This window comes from Lytechinus pictus, chromosome 11 (assembly GCF_037042905.1).
Source record: "Lytechinus pictus isolate F3 Inbred chromosome 11, Lp3.0, whole genome shotgun sequence".
Lineage (NCBI taxonomy): Eukaryota > Metazoa > Echinodermata > Echinoidea > Temnopleuroida > Toxopneustidae > Lytechinus > Lytechinus pictus.
Window position 1 is genome coordinate 23,355,291 of NC_087255.1, and position 18,551 is coordinate 23,373,841.

Sequence of the window (18,551 nt, forward strand, 5' to 3'; positions counted from 1 at the left end):
ATAGAGACATGATTTACACATGTATGAACATTTTAAACAATGATTTCATGTAATAACATAAGAACATAAGAAAAAGGAAAGTTGGGATATGACATCATCGGCCAACCTTATGAATATTCACGACGATGTGCATACAACCGTTTTCACAAAATATTGGTAAACTTTAAAATTCAAAAACTTTGGTATCATCTGATTTTTATGAAATTTTCAGCATATTGCTCTGAATTTTACTCTATTAATTTAGATATGAATATTTTCAGCCCGGACCATCCCTTTAATGAATTCTGAACGAATAATTGAGTGGTGTTCTTGCAGTATTTACCATTTGACCATTATATTTCCATGGTTTTTAATTATTTACACATACTGTATAGGTCACTTTGCCTCTTATCAAAAAATCTGTTTGAATAGGGATAGATTTGACTGAGAATGGCTATGAAACACATGTTTGCATTATCTGACCTAAAAAAAATTGCTTCAACTTGGGCGATTATTTGAATTGTGGAATGTTAAATCAAGTTTACCTATACAAGTAACCTTTCCTTTCAATATCACATTCAACCTCCTCTCTCTTTCGTTTTTTCCTCTTCTAAACTTCATTCTCTCTAACACATCCTCACTAATGCCAGAAACAAACATTTAAAAGTAATTTTCTACATTGGTTAAAATATATTTGTTATATCATAAAGAAAAATAATCATAGCTCTAAAGGCACATGATGGAATTTCAGTATTGCAAGTGTAATAAATGTACCTATACCATGTGAGTAAAAAAAAAACTGGACACCTCACAAATCCCTGATTTTAAGAAAAAGTATGTCATGAACACATAATTATTATATAGGGCTTGAAAGGGTATGTTCTCAAAAATAATTTGATACCATATTTATGTGGTTTGTGTCAATGCTTGGATGACCAGGAGGTATTCATTCAAAATGTAAATTTTGATTTAAGCCAAATTAAGGCATGACTACAATGAATGAATCCAGATGTCAATGATGTCATAATCCTACAAGGGTTGCATTAAAATCTATTTCAAAATACATTTTCAGTAATTTACATTATTTCATTTTTCATTTCATTTATTTCACATTAAAAACCAATACACACAATTACAAAAGAAAGAAATTATAATTGTTTAAAAAACATTGAAAAGGGATTAGCAAATATTTTACTAACTCATGAAGGATTAAGACATCATTGGCATTTGGATTCATCCATTGCAGCCATGCCTGATAATTTGGCGCAAGTCAAAATTTACATCACTGGTCATCGAAGCGTTAGTACATACCACAAAAATATGTTATCAAATTATTTGGGAGAACATACTCTTTCAGGCCATATGTAATAATTATGTGTTTATGACAATTTTTTCTTAAAATTGGGGATTTGTGAGGTGTTTTTTTTTACTCGCATATTATATATGACAATAAAGTTTCTAAATATGAAACTCATACAGTGCATTATAAATTTCCACTGCATGTACATGTATTTTCATCTTGCACATTTATTCCTATCTCATGATGAAGGAAGAAATATGAACTCAAAGTGGTAATCTATGTGTAGGCTGAATATGACTTGATTTTTATACATGGGGAAAATCTTAACATGCAAAACATTGGAAATTTCATCAAATCAAATGAAAAATAATATTTTTTTTAAAGTTTCAATGAAATATTAAAGTTTTACATTGTTTTGTTGAAATAATTCATGCAGTGAGGCAGTGATGCTGTGATCCCTTTTTTATCGTATTTTTTTCATACAGTAAAGACCATCTTTGCTGTAAGTTGTTTTGTAACAAGGACGATATTTGCTATGTATGAAAATACTTAATAATCAAAATTATCACGTAATAAAAGGAAACAAAAGACAGTGGGATTGTGACATCATCAGCTATAAACTAATAGCATATTTTCATCACAACTGCATGCTTTCAATCGTGTAATCAAAGTAATGCGAAACAAAATAACATTTGATAATTTCAATATTTTAAACTGAATTTGATGGAAATTTTCAGGATTTTCCAAGTTTAATTATTTGTATCACATTTTCAGCCAGGAGTACCCCTTTAAATCACCAATTTCTTTTTAGCAATAATATTAGGTTTATATTGTACATTGTAATAAAGAGTATGGAAGCACTACATAATCTATCACCAAAATGAAATGATGATCTTCATCCACAGCATTTATATTGCGCCATATTTCTGTTAAAAACATTCACGGGTGCAGGCTAATCCAATTAAGCTAATTACTACACATCTCCTGAAATAAGTTGGTTTTGATGCATAATTTGAAGAGTTCAGTGCTGTCGATTTCACAGCGCGAAGAAGGGAGGGAGTTCCAAAGGCGTGGAGCAACAGAAGAAAAGGCACAGCCTCCAAATCATCTTAGGTGTGTGATGGGGACGTCAGTACATATTAGTGCAAGACAGAACATAGATGGCATTCTATGAGGGAGGTCACATATCCTGGTAATGAACCATCAACGTTGAAAGTCGGGATAATTTTTAATTTAATCCTGTACTCAAAAACACTAGTTACCAGCTGACCCATTCTTTCAAATCATACACTTCAAAGGTTGGCAATGGGAGCACTACATGAAACTATAAAGTAAAGTAGTGATTTCACTGACATATGTTATAAGCTACTGAAATCCTTGCATCTGATTGGCTCAGAACAAATTAGTCAGAGTAAATAATTGATTACTAGTATTTGCTTTATGAAACACTCCCCAGGCCTTCGCTATACAAAACAGTGATGTTCAATATCTTTCAGGGTGGGCCAGTATGAGAAATACTGGTGGTAATGTATCACCTTGACAACTTTTTAGGAGAATGAAAAATATTTGGAAATGCAGTAAAGCACTACTTCTTGAATATTTTCAGGTATTGCCAAGGTGTTTTTCAAGCATATTCTAGCATTTCCCTGTACCTCTCTGTACACCTTAAAGTACTTCCCAGCATGATGATGATGATCCACAGCATTTATATTGCGCCATATTTCTGTTAGGCTCATCCAATTGAGCTAATTATTACACATCTGGGGGCCGTTTCATAAAGCTGTTCGCAAGTTAAGAGCGACTTTAAGAATGACTGGTGAACCCTTCTTACGCGCTAAACCATTGCCAATTCAATACATCATTTACCACAAGAAAGGATCACCAGTCGTCCTTAAAGTCGCTCTTAACTTACGAACAGCTTTATGAAACACACACCTGCTGAAATAAGTGAGTTTAGAGAGATGATTTAAAGAGTTCAATGTTGTCAATTTCACATATTTACGAGTTTTTCCCAGTATTTCCCACCTGGGCCAAAATACCTTATTTTACCTGGAAATTCCCAACCCTGACATTTTTCTACCAAGCAGGTCTATTTATTACTCAAAATCTAAGTGTCTTGCAATGGTACTGTATTAAAGCAATGCATATATCGCACGGTAGAAAATTGGCGTCACTTTTCCACAAAATTACTGCTTTTGAGTTGGAGGTGACGCCTTTTGTCTTATCAACCATTGGCATGAATATCTGTTAGAACAAACACATACAGTAAGGCACCTTACAAAACATCAGAGCTGTGTTTCTTACGTAGGAATCCCGCATCCATCTTTTTACTGCTAATCCTCAATTCATCACATACAAAACAATGGGTAATTTGGGACAACTGTTTTGAAACACAAATAGCACCTTCACATCAATATTTGAGAGGCACAATGCATCTTAAACCCATCGCACACTACATGATCTGTTGCAATGCAATTTTCAAGGACACTGTAATACATGTCCCACTTGACGTGAACATGCCAACTTATAAAATCTTAAAAGATTAAAGTTCAGAATTGGAATATTCAAATTGAACTTCCAGTCCATTACGAGCCTCCCTATAGGAATAGAAACAAATTCTATTCCAAATTGTAATGAAGTCATCCTTGGCAGTGACTTGAAGCTGACTTTGGAGTTTACTCTGGACACAAGGCTTGCAGCAGAGCAGAATTTGAATTTCAGTATTCTTGGTGGGTGTTTCATAAAGCTGTTCGTAAGTTAAGAACGACTGGTAATCCTTTCTTGTGGTAAATGGTATATTGAATTGGCGATGGTTTAGCGCGTAAGAAGGGTTCACCAGTCATTCTTAAAGTCGCTCTTAAATTACAAACAGCTTTATGAAACGGCCCCCAGGCATTATTCCGAACATCATATAAAATCATTAACTTCTTTCAAATTTAATAATTAAAGGATGCGATTTCTTCCCAAACTGCACCGTATTGGATTGTGTAGTGTGTGCATAGCAGCTTTCCCACATTCTACCTTGTGACAAAAGTGTAAAGGTAGTCTGAAAAATCATCACATTACAAATGTTTTTGCACGAATCTAAACTTGTCGAAGAGATAATACAAAATAAGCTGGATTGGCTTAGGCAACTTAAAATAATAAATCTCATGCATAAAAAGGTGTGTGGTGTCAGCATAGAGTTGAAACCTGTTTTTATCAAACACCTGTATACAAAAACCACCAGTTTGGTTCCCCTTGAAAAGAATTCCACAATAACATTTGTCCCAAGTCATTTGGGCAGTTAGCAAGTCAAGCCACAAGTCAGCAAATTAACGACTTGAGTCTCGACTCAAGTCCAAGTCGCACGACTGGAGTCAACAAACTCTGCATGTTTCAATCTGGAATAATATTCTAGGGCAGCCTAATAAGTATGTCGATAAAGATCATCTGCTCATAAAGACCACTTTTCTTGTAAACCTTTATGTGGTCTTGATATACAGGTTTCACTGCCCAACCTCTTTCAGTCATGACAAGAACATGCAAAAAAAGGAAGAAAAAAATCAGAATCTTACTCTGAGTCTGATGGTAAAAAACTTGCACACTTGCATGATTTCTCCATCATTCATAATACATTACAGTATAGTAGGCCTTTAAATATTCTATAACTTGTGGCAATATTTGTTTAACATAATGATATTCATAGAAGTCATTCATAGTAAGGTCCAATCCTCTTCTTGTGTCAAGTAATATCCACTAAGTCACCTCCTACTTCCATTTCTTTTTTCATTTGCGGTATTTCTAGAGAAAGAAAATAAACAAACAATATATGATTAAATTTCAATTCAATTCAAATTCAAATTTATTTATTTCACTTCCATCAAATAAAAACAAATTGTATACCATATATAAACATAAATATTTGTATCCGTTGCAAAAAAAAAATTAATAATACATATGTTGAGAAAAGAAAAACACTTAAAATGATTTAATGTCTTTATCAAGACAATTTCAAAACACTATATTCTCTGTCTTTTTGTATTTTATTATTCAAAATTTCAAATATATCACTTTTTCCTCCAATAACACAAAGTTTAGCAATGATTGTAGAACATTTTTCTACGATTGATTGCATTGACTACAATGTACATTCAATCATGAAAATCAAGCATCCTATTAATTGCTAATCTTTGTGTTACGGGACCCTGGACTGAGTTTTCTTGGTACATGTATGTCATCAATATTCAGGAATCAGTGAAGAGCTTCTTAATCACCAAGCTATAACAAGAGTGTCGCTAAGGCGAGCACATAATATGCCCGCCTGTAACGCAGAAAATGGGAGTTATTGGTCAAGCAACAAAAGTGGAAGGTGGCGACTTCACCTTTGACACTCTGACCTCAAAATCAATAAAATTCCTGGGATCTATCCTAGTATCATACACACCTAATTATATGAGCCTATAGGTTAAGTTAAACTAAAGTTATCGCGTTAACAAGGACTTCAGAAGGGTAAGATGAAAACATGTCACTGTGATCTTGACCTTTGACCTTTTGACCTAAAAATCAATAGGCTTCCTGGGTTCCATGCTAGTATCATACACACCAAATTAAATGAGCCTAATTTAAGTTAAACTGAAGTTATTGCATTTACAAAGACTTCAGAAGGGTGAGATGAAAACATGTCAGTGTGACCTTGACCTTTTGACCTCAAAATCAATAGGCTTCCTGGGTTCCATGCTAGTACCATACACACCAAATTATATGAGCCTAGGTTAAGCTGAAGTTATCACGTTTACAAGGACTGCAGAAGGGTAAGATCAAAACATGTTACTGTGACCTTGATCTTTAACCTTTTGACCTCAAAATCAATAGGCTTCCTGGGATTCATGCTAGTATCATACACACCAAATTATATGAGCCTAGGTTAAGCTGAAGTTATCACGTTTACAAGGACTGCAGAAGGGTAAGATCAAAACATGTTACTGTGACCTTGATCTTTGACCTTTTGACCTCAAAATCAATAGGCTTCCTGGGTTCCATGCTAGTACCATACACACCAAATTACTAGGGCTGTTATTGTTGAGAAAATTTTCTGCCGATATCATGCTAAAAATATCTTACCGATATCGATAACTATTGACAAAAGAACATAATCAATACACATTTTTCATGCATTATAGCGATGTCAAATTTGTATCTGCCACTGTACCAAGAACGCTTTAAAATCTGCGTTCATCGGATGTATATGAACATCTTTTAACAAACATATTTAGCATAAATACATCCTCACTTTTCACGTTATGAGCATTATTTTAGGTTTGGATGAAGTTTTATCGATAATTTTGGGGCTTTTGGGACATCGTTTTGAGCAGTCAACGTCTTTCGCCTATCCGCCATTTTGAAATTGTGCTGTACATCTTGGAATGTAAAGGGCAGCAACACACAGCTAGGCTGTGTGCTAGCTGCCTTCTACGTTAGTTGGTACTTTGCTAAAATTGAGATTGTGCTTGTGATGTTTTTTATTCGATCGATGGAGTCTAGTGCAATCACGATGTTTGGATTAATTGTCACGATCTCACCCCCACTTCGCTATAATAGCAAAGTGGGGTGAGATCGTGTTTTGTGGCTAGTATTTTGAATTCGTGTTTTGTTGGGATTTTGGAGTATTCTAGGCAGTTTGAGGAAAAATAAGTTTGATTTTCCATTTGAAAAGCCACTTTCAAAGGGCCGTTTCCGTTAATTCTGTGAAATCGCGGAAATTCACTGTGTCCCTACATAATAGCCGGTATCATCGACAACGACAGAAAGGTTATCGAAATCGCTAAGTGGCAAAAAACAAGCGATTATCGACAGGACTAGCGATAAAGACATTATCGATAACAGCCCTACAAATTACATGAGCCTAGGTTAAGTCAAACTGAAGTTATCCCATTTACAAGGACTGCAGAAGGGTAAGAAGAAAATTTGTCACTGTGACCTTCAACTTTTGACCTCGAAATCGATAGGCCTCCTGGGATTCATGCTAGTATCATACACACCAAATTATATGAGCCTAGGTGAAGTTAAACTGAAGTTATCGTGTTTACAAGGAAAAGTTAACGGACGGACACCGAGCGTGATAGCATAATACGTCCCATCTAGACGGGCATATAAAAATTGATATACTGTATATCTGACATTACATTACAATAAAACACAAAATAAAAAGTAAGTACATGACATAACTGGCTCATTCATTTGCATTTAAGCCAAGATACATGTATGCATAACACTTTGTGAAAATAAGTGGAATTTTAGGATGACATAACTTTTTTATAGTGATCTATGGTAGTCTCCTGATAAATAGACCTTTCATTAATGGAATACCTGCCAAAGTCATAGCATTATTTCAGTCCAGAATATGCACAACATGTGTGAACAAGAATTCTTGTAAGTTGTATCTCGCCTTTAATAGCCAAACAGGGCCCTGTTGCATAAGAGTCACCATTATGGTAACTTTGCCATCCAATGGTAACTTGCATGGAATCCTTGATTTTGATTGGCTGATGATCAGCATTACCATGGCAATTACCAATGGATGTCAAAGTTCTTTCTATTATGCGTGTATTCAATCTTTTGGTTTAAATGAATGAACTGTCAGATACTGAGCAACACCAACAGCATTACGACACACCCGTTCAGAGACATTTTCTAACCTCCCAACTAAATAAACCCTAAAGTTTTATCTTTTCGTTATTCTGAACCAAAAACTCTATTAAAATCCAAATCAACTGTATGCCCTCTAGGATATCAAGACCAGAGCAAATGTCGCAGGAGCAAATGTCATGTCACCGACATACCACCCTGATCAAAGTCCGAGGCCTACTTATGAGTAATAGTTACCTGTTGTTTCCTTGGTTAGTTTAACATGTGGTTTACCAGCTGGAGGATGGGATGGTCGGGGTGGGGCACGTCTGACTGGCTTTGGAGAAGCATCTTTATGCTTTTTCTGTTAGGGTTGGGGGGGGTGAGGTAATGCAAAAAAACATTTAGGCAAAGTAAATAGTAAATTTGGGTAACTACATAATTTTCACAAAATTGGTCAGTTGATTGTAGCAATGCTTGGGAGAAGGGACTCTCTGTTGGAGAGTAAGGTTACAAGGAGAGAAATCACATAAGAACAAAGCACAACACGAAAGCTTCTGGGATGAAGAAATGACCTGAATAAGGGGCGGATCCAGGATTTTCCCAATGAAAATTGACAAGCCCCCCCCCCCCCAAAAAAAAAGGCGCTCACTTTCAGATTCTCAAAACTGTCTTTAAGGGAGATTTATAAAGCCGAGAAGATCATAACATGGCAAAAAGAAGCTGCTGAAAACTGCTTATCTAATAAAAGAGAGCCAATGGAGTATATTAGAAAGTCAAAAGGGGCCTAAGCTTTCAATCCTAGCAGAATCTTCGTCGGAGGCAAAATGACCTTTTTTTTTTGCTTGTTTATCAAGAAATCATTGACATAGTCCAGTGTTGGTAAACAAGTGAAGAGGTTTGAAAGCAATGGTTTATATAGTCACAGCCATGGAATAAGAATCAATTTGATCATTTTCTTGGTAAAATACAATTTCAGTCCCTGTCTTACAAAGAGTTACGATTGATCCAATCAACCACAACTATGGAAAGCCAGCGAGGTCAACATCTTAAATACATGTTTGTTCAAAATATTTTCTAGATATGATGTATATTCATACATTCACTGTTTTCTTGACAAGTCAGTATGTTTCTCTTTGTTTTCAAAGGACGTTCAGCAAATTTCCTGAAGAAAAAAATTTATGACATTGATGGATTTCCATATACGTGAGGTTGATTGGATCAATCGTAACTCTTTGTAAGACGGGGCCCAGAAAAGAATAGAACCAAGTTTTTCTTCACTCACCACATCCTTTACTCTAACTATTTCTCTTTGAAGGAGCAAGAATGTTGATTTCAGCCTCTCATAACTGGAAGGGGAGATGAATGAAAGCCAATCAATAATTACAACAATTCATTAATTACACATTATTTATCAACAGTTGTACAATACCTACTTAGCTGGTCTAATACGCAAGCATAATGAAACTCAAATTTGCATAATTCATGCAAAAACCTGAAAAACCTAGCAAATTTTCTTGATTTTTTTGTTTCCATATGTAGCCGTCCATTTGCATTGTTCTGTACATAGTGCGGAAGATGTTGCTCTGTCAATGCCAGGCAGATTTTTTATTCTTTAGAGAGTTGAAAAATTATTTAAATCTATAGTGGGTGGCTGCGATAGATGACAATAATATATTTGACTTCTTTATTTCATGGAATACCAGAAATATTCCACTTGTTAGGGCCAATATATTGGCCCAAACTATTGGAATATTTCTGGTATTCAATATAATATAAATATCCTACAGCCATCAACATTGTCATGCTGATACCTGTAGCATGAATTACAATCCATTGAAAATATTCTATAGACCGTGTATAACTAGGAATCATTGTTTAAATGTACCTTGATGTTTTGATGGCATCGATCCACCTTCTGTATTCGCCTGATGATGAAACAGCGAAGTAATGTTTGTGATCTCTCTCCTCCTGGTATTCTGCAAATTGGCAATGCAATGAGATAGGATATTCACTCAAACATTGGATACGGTAATAGCTAACCATTGCCATCTCACCATTTCAGACATCATGGCAATAACCACATACGTGTACCAACAGAACAATTTGCTAATACTGTTGTGGTATTTTACATGTAGTATGATTTCTATCAAAAAATAAATTGTTTTCTTAAAAGAAAATAATATATTAAATCTCTACTTAAATAAATGCTGGTTTCTATTCTGTTACTGAAAACAAAGAAGGTCAAAGACGAAAATAGTAAAATCTATCTAGCATTCATCACATTGAATGACCAACGCACAAAACAGACAGTGTTTTAGAGTCACCTGGTATATTCTCTTCTCAAACATTAGAATTTTCCAATGATCTTAACAATAACGATTCCTTTGGTTTCTATATTGAATTTTGATTTCTATTATTTTTCACAATTTTACAATTAAAATTAGAAAATAAATCCGGGCTTGAGGCGGAATGCTTGTTTCGTTTTGTAGTTCTTATTTGTGATAATAAACACAACAAATACAAACCAACCCACTCCTTAGTCAAAATAACACAACTTTTTATTGAAATGATAATTTGACAGGAGTATTTCTATACTCATTGGCTAATTACTATGTAAAAAAAATTGAATTGATCCTGTAAATGAGTGAACACGCATTGAAAGCTACATGTAACTAATACTTTTAACCCTATCAAGCCCGAGGGGGGGGGGGCAGTGGGCAAAAACAGCCCCTCCCCCACACTCTTTTTATGAGCGAATTTGTCAAGAACATTGAAAATAGTATCTAGACAAAAGACAATTTGAGCCTTCATAAATATATGAAAATAAACTATTCAACTGTTTAATTTTGATATTGCCATTTTTTTTAATTGAATAAAATCCTTAAAAAAGTGTCCAGACCAAGATATAGCAGTTTGGGGCTATATTCTAAGATTAACAGCCAAATCATAATTTTATGCATTAATTAGCATAATTAATTAAAAACAAATTTGAATAATAATGGTACAGTTTACAATTGAATTGTGGAGATTATATCATTGGTGGCGTGCGTGCCTATTTTCGCCGTGATCACGAGATCAACGGCCAAGATCTGGGGGGGGGGCTGTTTCCTCTCAAGTCTCAACCACCCCCCCCCCCCCCCCCCGCTATGCAATTTAAAAATAGCACAGGCTATAAAGTGGTTAAGTTACAAGGACATTTTGGGGGGCAAAAATAAATAATAAATGGCGTGCTAAGTCATGTTTAGATGGGTGAGCAGTTTTCCCCCCCACAAAATTTTTTAAAGGTTTGTCTTTACTTATTAATAGTTCATTTTGGACTTGTACTCAAAATAGAGTGGCAATGGACAGGTACAGAAACTTCACTCACCTAATGAGAAGACATAGCGGCCATGGTCCATAGGCTCCTCTCTAATAGTACATCGTTCTAACAGCAATGCTCCAAGGGGCTGGAATATAGTTTGAAGAAGACATTAAATCATAACAGCAAGCCAACACTTCATGGGGCTTTTATTGGGGATTTCAACATTCAAAATGATACAATGTTCACAACACTAGAAAGGGATGAGACTATCTTCGTTTATCTAAAACTTTGATACATCAATTTCAGTTTCGGTGTTGTCGATCACTGTATACTTTCATTCTGTCTGAAGCTGGAAGTTTAGAACAATGGTCTCAGAAGAGAGATATAACTGGGTAGGAACATTAAGATCAAATCATGATTTTCTTTTTTTTAAACTTTGTGGCTATCAGTTTTTAACCCCTTCTGAATATTACGTGCACAGATGCCCCAGATAATCTTTAGGCATGCTCATGGACAGTTTGTGAATGCTGAATATGATCTAGTAGCAATGCATGCTCTCTCTGATTTGAGCATTGTGAATTTGTAGAAATGTGCTTTTTAAACTTTTCAAAATTCTAAGTGAAATCATTGTTTTGGAACAAGAACTATTTTATTTCAATAATCTGACAAGACTAAATCATAATATGGAGGATATTGGGCTTTCCAAAAGGCTGTTAGCACTGTTTATAGAATTATCTCCCACCATCTTTAAGAAATATGACCTAACTTGACCAATTTAAAGTAGAATTTTTATTCTAAAAAAATTATTTCTGTGTGCCTAAGTAAGTCAAATCTATATAAATGTTTGTAAATAATTTTTTTTTCCTCAACCTGTTAAAACCATTTCTTCCATAATTGCAGAGAGAATGGTGTTAACATTTTCTATTTTGTTAATTCTATGTCAGGTGATAAAGTACAAGAATCTTACATCAAGTGTTCTGCTTGTTTCATGAATTCTGAAGTAGAAGAGGAAGTTTGACTTCAGTCGGAACAATCTTTCCCTGTAACCTGGATTTGACAAAGATATAAGGGACATTATCATCAGTTAAGAAATAACAAGTGGAATGCCTCTGGCCGTCTCACCTGCATCACGCGATTCAATATAGCAGCAGTGCTGATTTTGAAAACTACTATAACTCGCACAAGATGTTCAGTGATACTTGGTTACTCTTATTTCCACGTTTTATGAACTAGACCAATACACTTATAGAGATATGATGGCAATTCAACAAATACCCCCAACGTGGCCAAAGTTCTTTGACCTTACATGACCTTTGACCTTGATCATGTGACCTGAAACTCGCACAGGATGTTCAGTGATACTTGATTACTATTATGTCCAAGTTTTATGAACTAGACCAACACACTTTCAAATTTATGGCTGTAATTCAACAAATACCCCAATTTGGCCAAAGTTCATTGACCCTAAATGACCTTTGACCTTGATCATATGACCTGAAACTTGCACAGGATGTTCAGTAATACTTGATTACTATTATGTCCAAGTTTCATGAATCAGATCCATAAACTTTCAAAGTTATGATGGTAATTCAACAGATACCCCCAATTCGGCCAAAGTTCATTGACCCTAAATGACCTTTGACCTTGGTCATGTGATGTGAAACTCATGCAGGATGTTCAGTGATACTTGATTAACCTTATGTATAAGTTTCATGAACTAGGTCCATATATTTTCTAAGTTATGATGACATTTCAAAAACTTAAATTTAGGTTAAGATTTTGATGTTGATTCCCCCAACATGGTCTAAGTTCATTGACCCTAAATGACCTTTGACCTTGGTCATGTGACATGAAACTCAGGCAGTATGTTCAGTAATACTTGATTAACCTTATGGCCAAGTTTCATGAACTAGGTCCATATACTTTCTAAGTTATGCTGTCATTTCAAAAACTTAACCTCAGGTTAAGATTTGGTGTTGACGCCGCCGTCGCCGTCGGAAAAGCGGCGCCTATAGTCTCACTCTGCTATGCAGGTGAGACAAAAATTGATGCATTTATAATTATATACATATATATCTATTAAGTGATTAAGTCACTTCTGGCATCTACATGTTGTAAAGGTGACAGGTTATGATTGCTTCCTGCTCCTCCAGGCCACCTAGTCACGCATCTCTCTTGAGTCAAGCTTAAGGATTTTGCCTCCAGTAAACAATGTCTACAAAAACACGCTCCTGCTGGCGGATGGTAAATTATAACCTTGTCAAAATGTAATATGACCATTCCAATTTGCTTTGACAAAATAATTGAGCGTACGAACGTGCCAGCCAATCCGCTGATGTGTCCGCACGCTCAGCTGTAGCTGATGGCGATCAAGCAATCAAAGAAGAAAATGGCTGATTCTGATCTGTTTGTCATCAAAATTCAGTATTTTCCAGCATATTTTTCGGAAAGGTGGTAAGCTGAATGTATTTAATTTAAATTTATCTTTATTGTTTCTTCCTTTTAATTCCCCCCCCCCCCATCAAAAAGCAAAATTAATGAGTAGATGATAATTGAGGAGGGTGCGGCAGCATGGCCAGCGCACCCTTTTCTCCATAGACGCTGTAGTTAAGGCACCGGTGGAGCTCTACCATTACAAGTGCAATGGCAATCATCCTTCTGTGTAGGAAGACACAAAAAAAATCAGATAATGTTGAAAAACTCCTCCGAAACAGCAGATTTATCAATATCAGTCTAGCCTACAAGAGCAAGACTACAGTCACATTTGCTGTCTTGCCCTTGACTAGACCAAAAGCTTCGGTCTGTTTTATTGGTTGTTCCACTGAACTCCGTTGGCTCCACTCACCAATTACAGAGACCGACGTTCTAACTTGATCTGTACAGGGACTCAATGGCCATACGTATTTGTATTAAGTTCGGATAAACCAGGGAAGTGGGAGTTGGGAGACAGCCAAAGTAAGTTACTGTTTTTTCATCAATTTAAAGTTTTAAGGTTTTTTTTTTCCATTTCGGTGCATTTAAAAATTAAGGTAAGTTAATTTAAGGCCAAAACGGAATATTAATCTTTATTTTTGTCCAGTTCTCTTTTATGTGTTTTTATGAAATAAAGACAAAAAATCGAAGAGCCCCGTCTGGGATTTTTGTATTGTTAATCCCCTAATGGCGGCTGCACGATCGCGAGCCGTCTGTGTACGAGGAGAAATTAAAAAAATGAAAAATGAAAAAAAACACCTAGAATTTAGAAACAGACAGCTGCCAGCTGTCTAGCCATTGACTTGCCACCCTTCCATTCTCTCACTCTCTCCTTCTTCTTCTACTTAATATTAATAAGCCCCCCCCCCCTTCTGCTGAAATATTATCAATAAGAAACACGGTCACTATAGTATGGCAGTGCATCCTATTGCCGGACACCTTTATTTCAGTGCTTTAAAAATGACAACTAGAGGAAATACAATCAAGAAAAAATCACACTTGCTATTGGGTCATTCCATGCCAATTCACCCAATGAATGTGCAATTTTGCACCCGACCCTCTCGGAATTCGTTGTAAATTGGTACACATAAAATTCACCATGGCCCACGCACAAAACAAAAAAAATAAGTCCAATTGGTCCGTCGGTTCTCGCGCTACGGCCCGCCCTTTTCTCCTTGTTTTGACAAAAATGGGCGTGACCTTCAACTTTCAATGGCCACTGCGTCGTAACGTGTTGATCAATTTTCATGAAACAGGTACCATTTATTAGGAAATTCAGAGAGGAATCCAAAACATGCATCAAATAATGTATTGGAGCGATGTATAAGGTCATGACCTTTGACCTTTACTTTGACCTTGAGTTTGACCCCCGGACAAATAATTTTTTAACTTGATTTTCATGTATGTTAATTATTAGTATGATATTGACAAAATATGTTAAAATCAATGATGATATTTTATTTCTTCACCTTTTAAAACTCTTCCAAAGATACCATGAAATTTCACTCTAGTCCCACATACTGATATTCATGTTAGTAAAGTGTTTACCAGTTATATGATTTCTTCCAATCTTAAAGGAGAATGAAACCCTTGAAACCAGCTGAATCCATATCAAAGAGAAAAATCAAAGAAACATATTGTTGAAAGTTTGAGGAAGATTGAATGAATAATAAGAAAGTTATGAGCATTTGAATATTGAGATCACTAATGCCATGTAGATCCTCCAATTGGCAATGCGACGAAGATCTGTGATGTCACACACGTACAACTCCCTCATTACTTTAGTACTTATTTCACTTATATTCTCACTTTTATAGAGTCTATCACAATGTGAGGTGTTCTCTTTATGAGAGGACAAGTACAGAGGTTTCACAACATTACATCATTGATGAATCGTTTGTCATATGATTAGAATGAGCAAAAAGAGATGTTTTGGGGTATATTTTCAGTGTCCAAAAGGGGAGAGTTGTTCATCTGTGACATCATAGATCTTGGTCGCATTGCCAATGGGAGGATCTCCATAGCATTAGTGATCTCGACATTCAAATACTCATAACTCTTCTATTGCTAGTCCTATTTTACTCAAACTTTTGTTGATCTTATTCTTTGAGTTTTCTGCTTTCACAAAAGCTAACTTGCTCCAAGAGTTTCATTCTCCTTTAAGTTACAGTATGCATGCACATGAAAAGAAATTAAGCTCATCAGTTCACAAATGAAACATTAAACATTTATGCTCATGAATAGGTATCTGTTTAGGCATTTTGATGTTCAGCAATATATATCATATATATATATATATATATATTCGAGATCAAGTGTATGGAGAGGGCCGTAGCAAGGTCAATACCTGTCTTCATCAAGCTTTCGGGCACATGCCCTTCATCAGGATCTAAACCTCCATACACTTGATCTCGAATATAATTATGAAGGAGACCCGTACACGTACATCGCCAAGATTGATCACACTTATATATATATATATATATATATTCTTGTTTAATGGTAAAGTGTTTACTTTTATCATCAAATTGTTGAGTATATGCCTATTTACTAACAAGATATATAACACTTTACCATTAAACAAGAATATATATATATATATATATATATATATATATATATATAAGTGTGATCAATCTTGGCGATGTACGTGTACGGGTCTCCTTCATAATTATATTCGAGATCAAGTGTATGGAGGTTTAGATCCTGATGAAGGGCATGTGCCCGAAAGCTTGATGAAGACAGGTATTGACCTTGCTACGGCCCTCTCCATACACTTGATCTCGAATATATATATATATATATATATGATATATATTGCTGAACATCAAAATGCCTAAACAGATACCTATTCATGAGCATAAATGTTTAATGTTTCATTTGTGAACTGATGAGCTTAATTTCTTTTCATGTGCATGCATACTGTAACTTAAGATTGGAAGAAATCATGTAACTGTTAAACACTTTTACTAACATGAATATTAGTATGTGGGACTAGAGTGAAATTTCATGGTATCTTTGGAAGAGTTTTAAAAGGTGACAAAAAAATAAAATATCATCATTGGTTTTAACATATTTTGTCGATATCATACAAATAATTAACATACACGAAAATCAAGTTAAAAAATTATTTGCCCGGGGGTCAAACTCAAGGTCAAAGTAAAGGTCAAAGGTCATGACCTTATAAATCGCTCCATTACATTATTTGATGCATGTTTTGGATTCCTCTCTGAATTTCCTAATAAATGGTACCAGTTTCATGAAAATTGGTCAACACGTTACGACGCAGTGGCCATTGAAAGTTGAAGGTCACGCCCATTTTTGTCAAAACAAGGAGAAAAGGGTGGGCCGTAGCGCGAGAACCGACGGACCAATTGGACTTATTTTTTTTGTTTTGTACGTGGGCCATGGTGAATTTTATGTGTACCAAATTACAACAAATTCTGAGACGGTCGGGTGCAACCACTGGGTGAATCCAGATGGAATGACCCTATTCCAAATATTATGAAAATTATGAATATGATAAAATTATTTTATATTTACCAACCATTTTCTTTGCATCGCAGTTGCCGCATACCCCTCTACGAAAAACAATTATTTTCGTGCGCGACAAATTACATCATGATTCCGGACGCGCGCCGGACGGGTAAAGATATCCTTGATTATAATGATGTAAGAACAAGTTTGTGTGATTTTGTTCTTCTTATATCATATCATGAGTAAATTCTAAGTTTTTATTTGCTTTTTATATCGAAACTGAGCAGATGTTGGTAATAAATTCGTGTTTGATAACTTATTTTATTTTTTCTTGTTAGCTGCATGTTCCATGGCACTTTCCAATAATATATGCTCGCGTTCGTATCGTGACGCTCATCAAGTTCTATCGATGCGCTGCCGATCGACGGCTCTACTCATGGTAAACCTCGCGCACGGGTACCGAGAACTAGCCGTCGACGATCACCCACAATACACCACACCTCATCATTCGATCGAAGGAGTGGACGAGATTGAAATTCTGCAAATCAGGCCCATATTTCCGTTAGAAAATATATCAATTGTTAATGCAAAACTATGTTATATGATATTTTAAGCATTTTCTGTCATTTTAGAGATAAATAATGTAAAAGTTTGATTTTTTCGCCTTGTTTTTGCAATCTTGTTTTATGTATTGCTATGTGAAATTGAATTGCGGAAGTCTTACGGTACGAAATTGTTTTTGAACGCAGTAATATGCGCGTCCGGAATCATAATAGTGTCCGGTAATACAATACGTGACTATACCGTATAAACTATCTTAGTATCTATATTTTTTGTGTTAAAAATATAACACAAAGTGCGACATGAATACCGATACGTGGGACCAAAGCCAAAGGGTTGATAATTCTTCTGGACCGACTTACTTTCTCGACGACGCCGTTGTTGTCTGTACCAGAGCCTCCCTTCGACGTCTGGTGGTGAAGAAGCAAGAGTAAGAAGTTCTTGGTCGCTGTATCTCATGACGTTAGGCCTAATTATCGATGATTTTTCATCAAATTAACTCTTTTCTCCTGCCTGCCTCGGAAGAAATAATTTTCTCCTACCGGTAGCTCCTGTCGCTCTGTTTTGTTGAAGGGCGCCATCTCTCGTTTAAAACATTACATTCCGCGATAGGTGAGACTCCGAAAATTACCACGGGTACGGTGATCCATTAAAGGGGAAGTTCACCCTGACAAAAAGTTTATGGTGAAAATAGCAGAAAAAATAATAAAAAATATTGCCGAAGGTTTGAGAAAAATTCATGAAATAATTAAAAAGTTACTAGAATTTCAATTATTTGATTTGTGACGTCATATGCGAGCAGTATTCCTACATAGCGAATGGTAAAAAATCAATGAAATTTAATTTTCTCAG

General features: G+C 35.5%; 1 protein-coding gene across 3 annotated transcripts; it reads right to left on the bottom strand.

Annotated features, from left to right (window-relative positions):
• Positions 1-312: 312 nt before the first annotated feature.
• Positions 313-18,289, bottom strand: LOC129271040 (pleckstrin homology domain-containing family J member 1-like). Of its 3 annotated transcripts, none has more exons than XR_010295194.1 (8): positions 18,062-18,289; positions 12,157-12,236; positions 11,256-11,334; positions 9,774-9,864; positions 9,171-9,234; positions 8,144-8,249; positions 1,329-5,062; positions 313-778 (listed from the first exon to the last, which is right to left on the bottom strand). XR_010295194.1 is itself a non-coding variant. In XM_064107147.1 (7 exons), exons 1-7 carry the CDS (start codon positions 18,156-18,158, stop codon positions 5,004-5,006), a joined length of 576 nt encoding a protein of 191 aa, XP_063963217.1. In that variant the 5' UTR covers positions 18,159-18,285; the 3' UTR covers positions 656-5,003. The 3 variants fall into 3 exon arrangements, 1 of the variants encoding a protein (XP_063963217.1); XR_010295195.1 differs by having other exon boundaries at positions 656-3,059; positions 4,186-5,062; positions 18,062-18,260; XM_064107147.1 differs by having other exon boundaries at positions 656-5,062; positions 18,062-18,285.
• Between the last annotated feature and the right edge of the window lie 262 nt (positions 18,290-18,551).

Excerpts from the sequence above, each read along its gene's own strand:
- LOC129271040 (XM_064107147.1), bottom strand. The coding sequence starts at position 18,158 with ATGAGATACAGCGACCAAGAACTTCTTACTCTTGCTTCTTCACCACCA. Across the intron at positions 9,865-11,255 it reads CCGCTATGTCTTCTCATTAG|AATACCAGGAGGAGAGAGAT; the intron begins GTGAGTGAAGTT and ends GCCAATTTGCAG. Across the intron at positions 5,063-8,143 it reads ACTAACCAAGGAAACAACAG|AAATACCGCAAATGAAAAAA; the intron begins GTAACTATTACT and ends TTCTTTCTCTAG.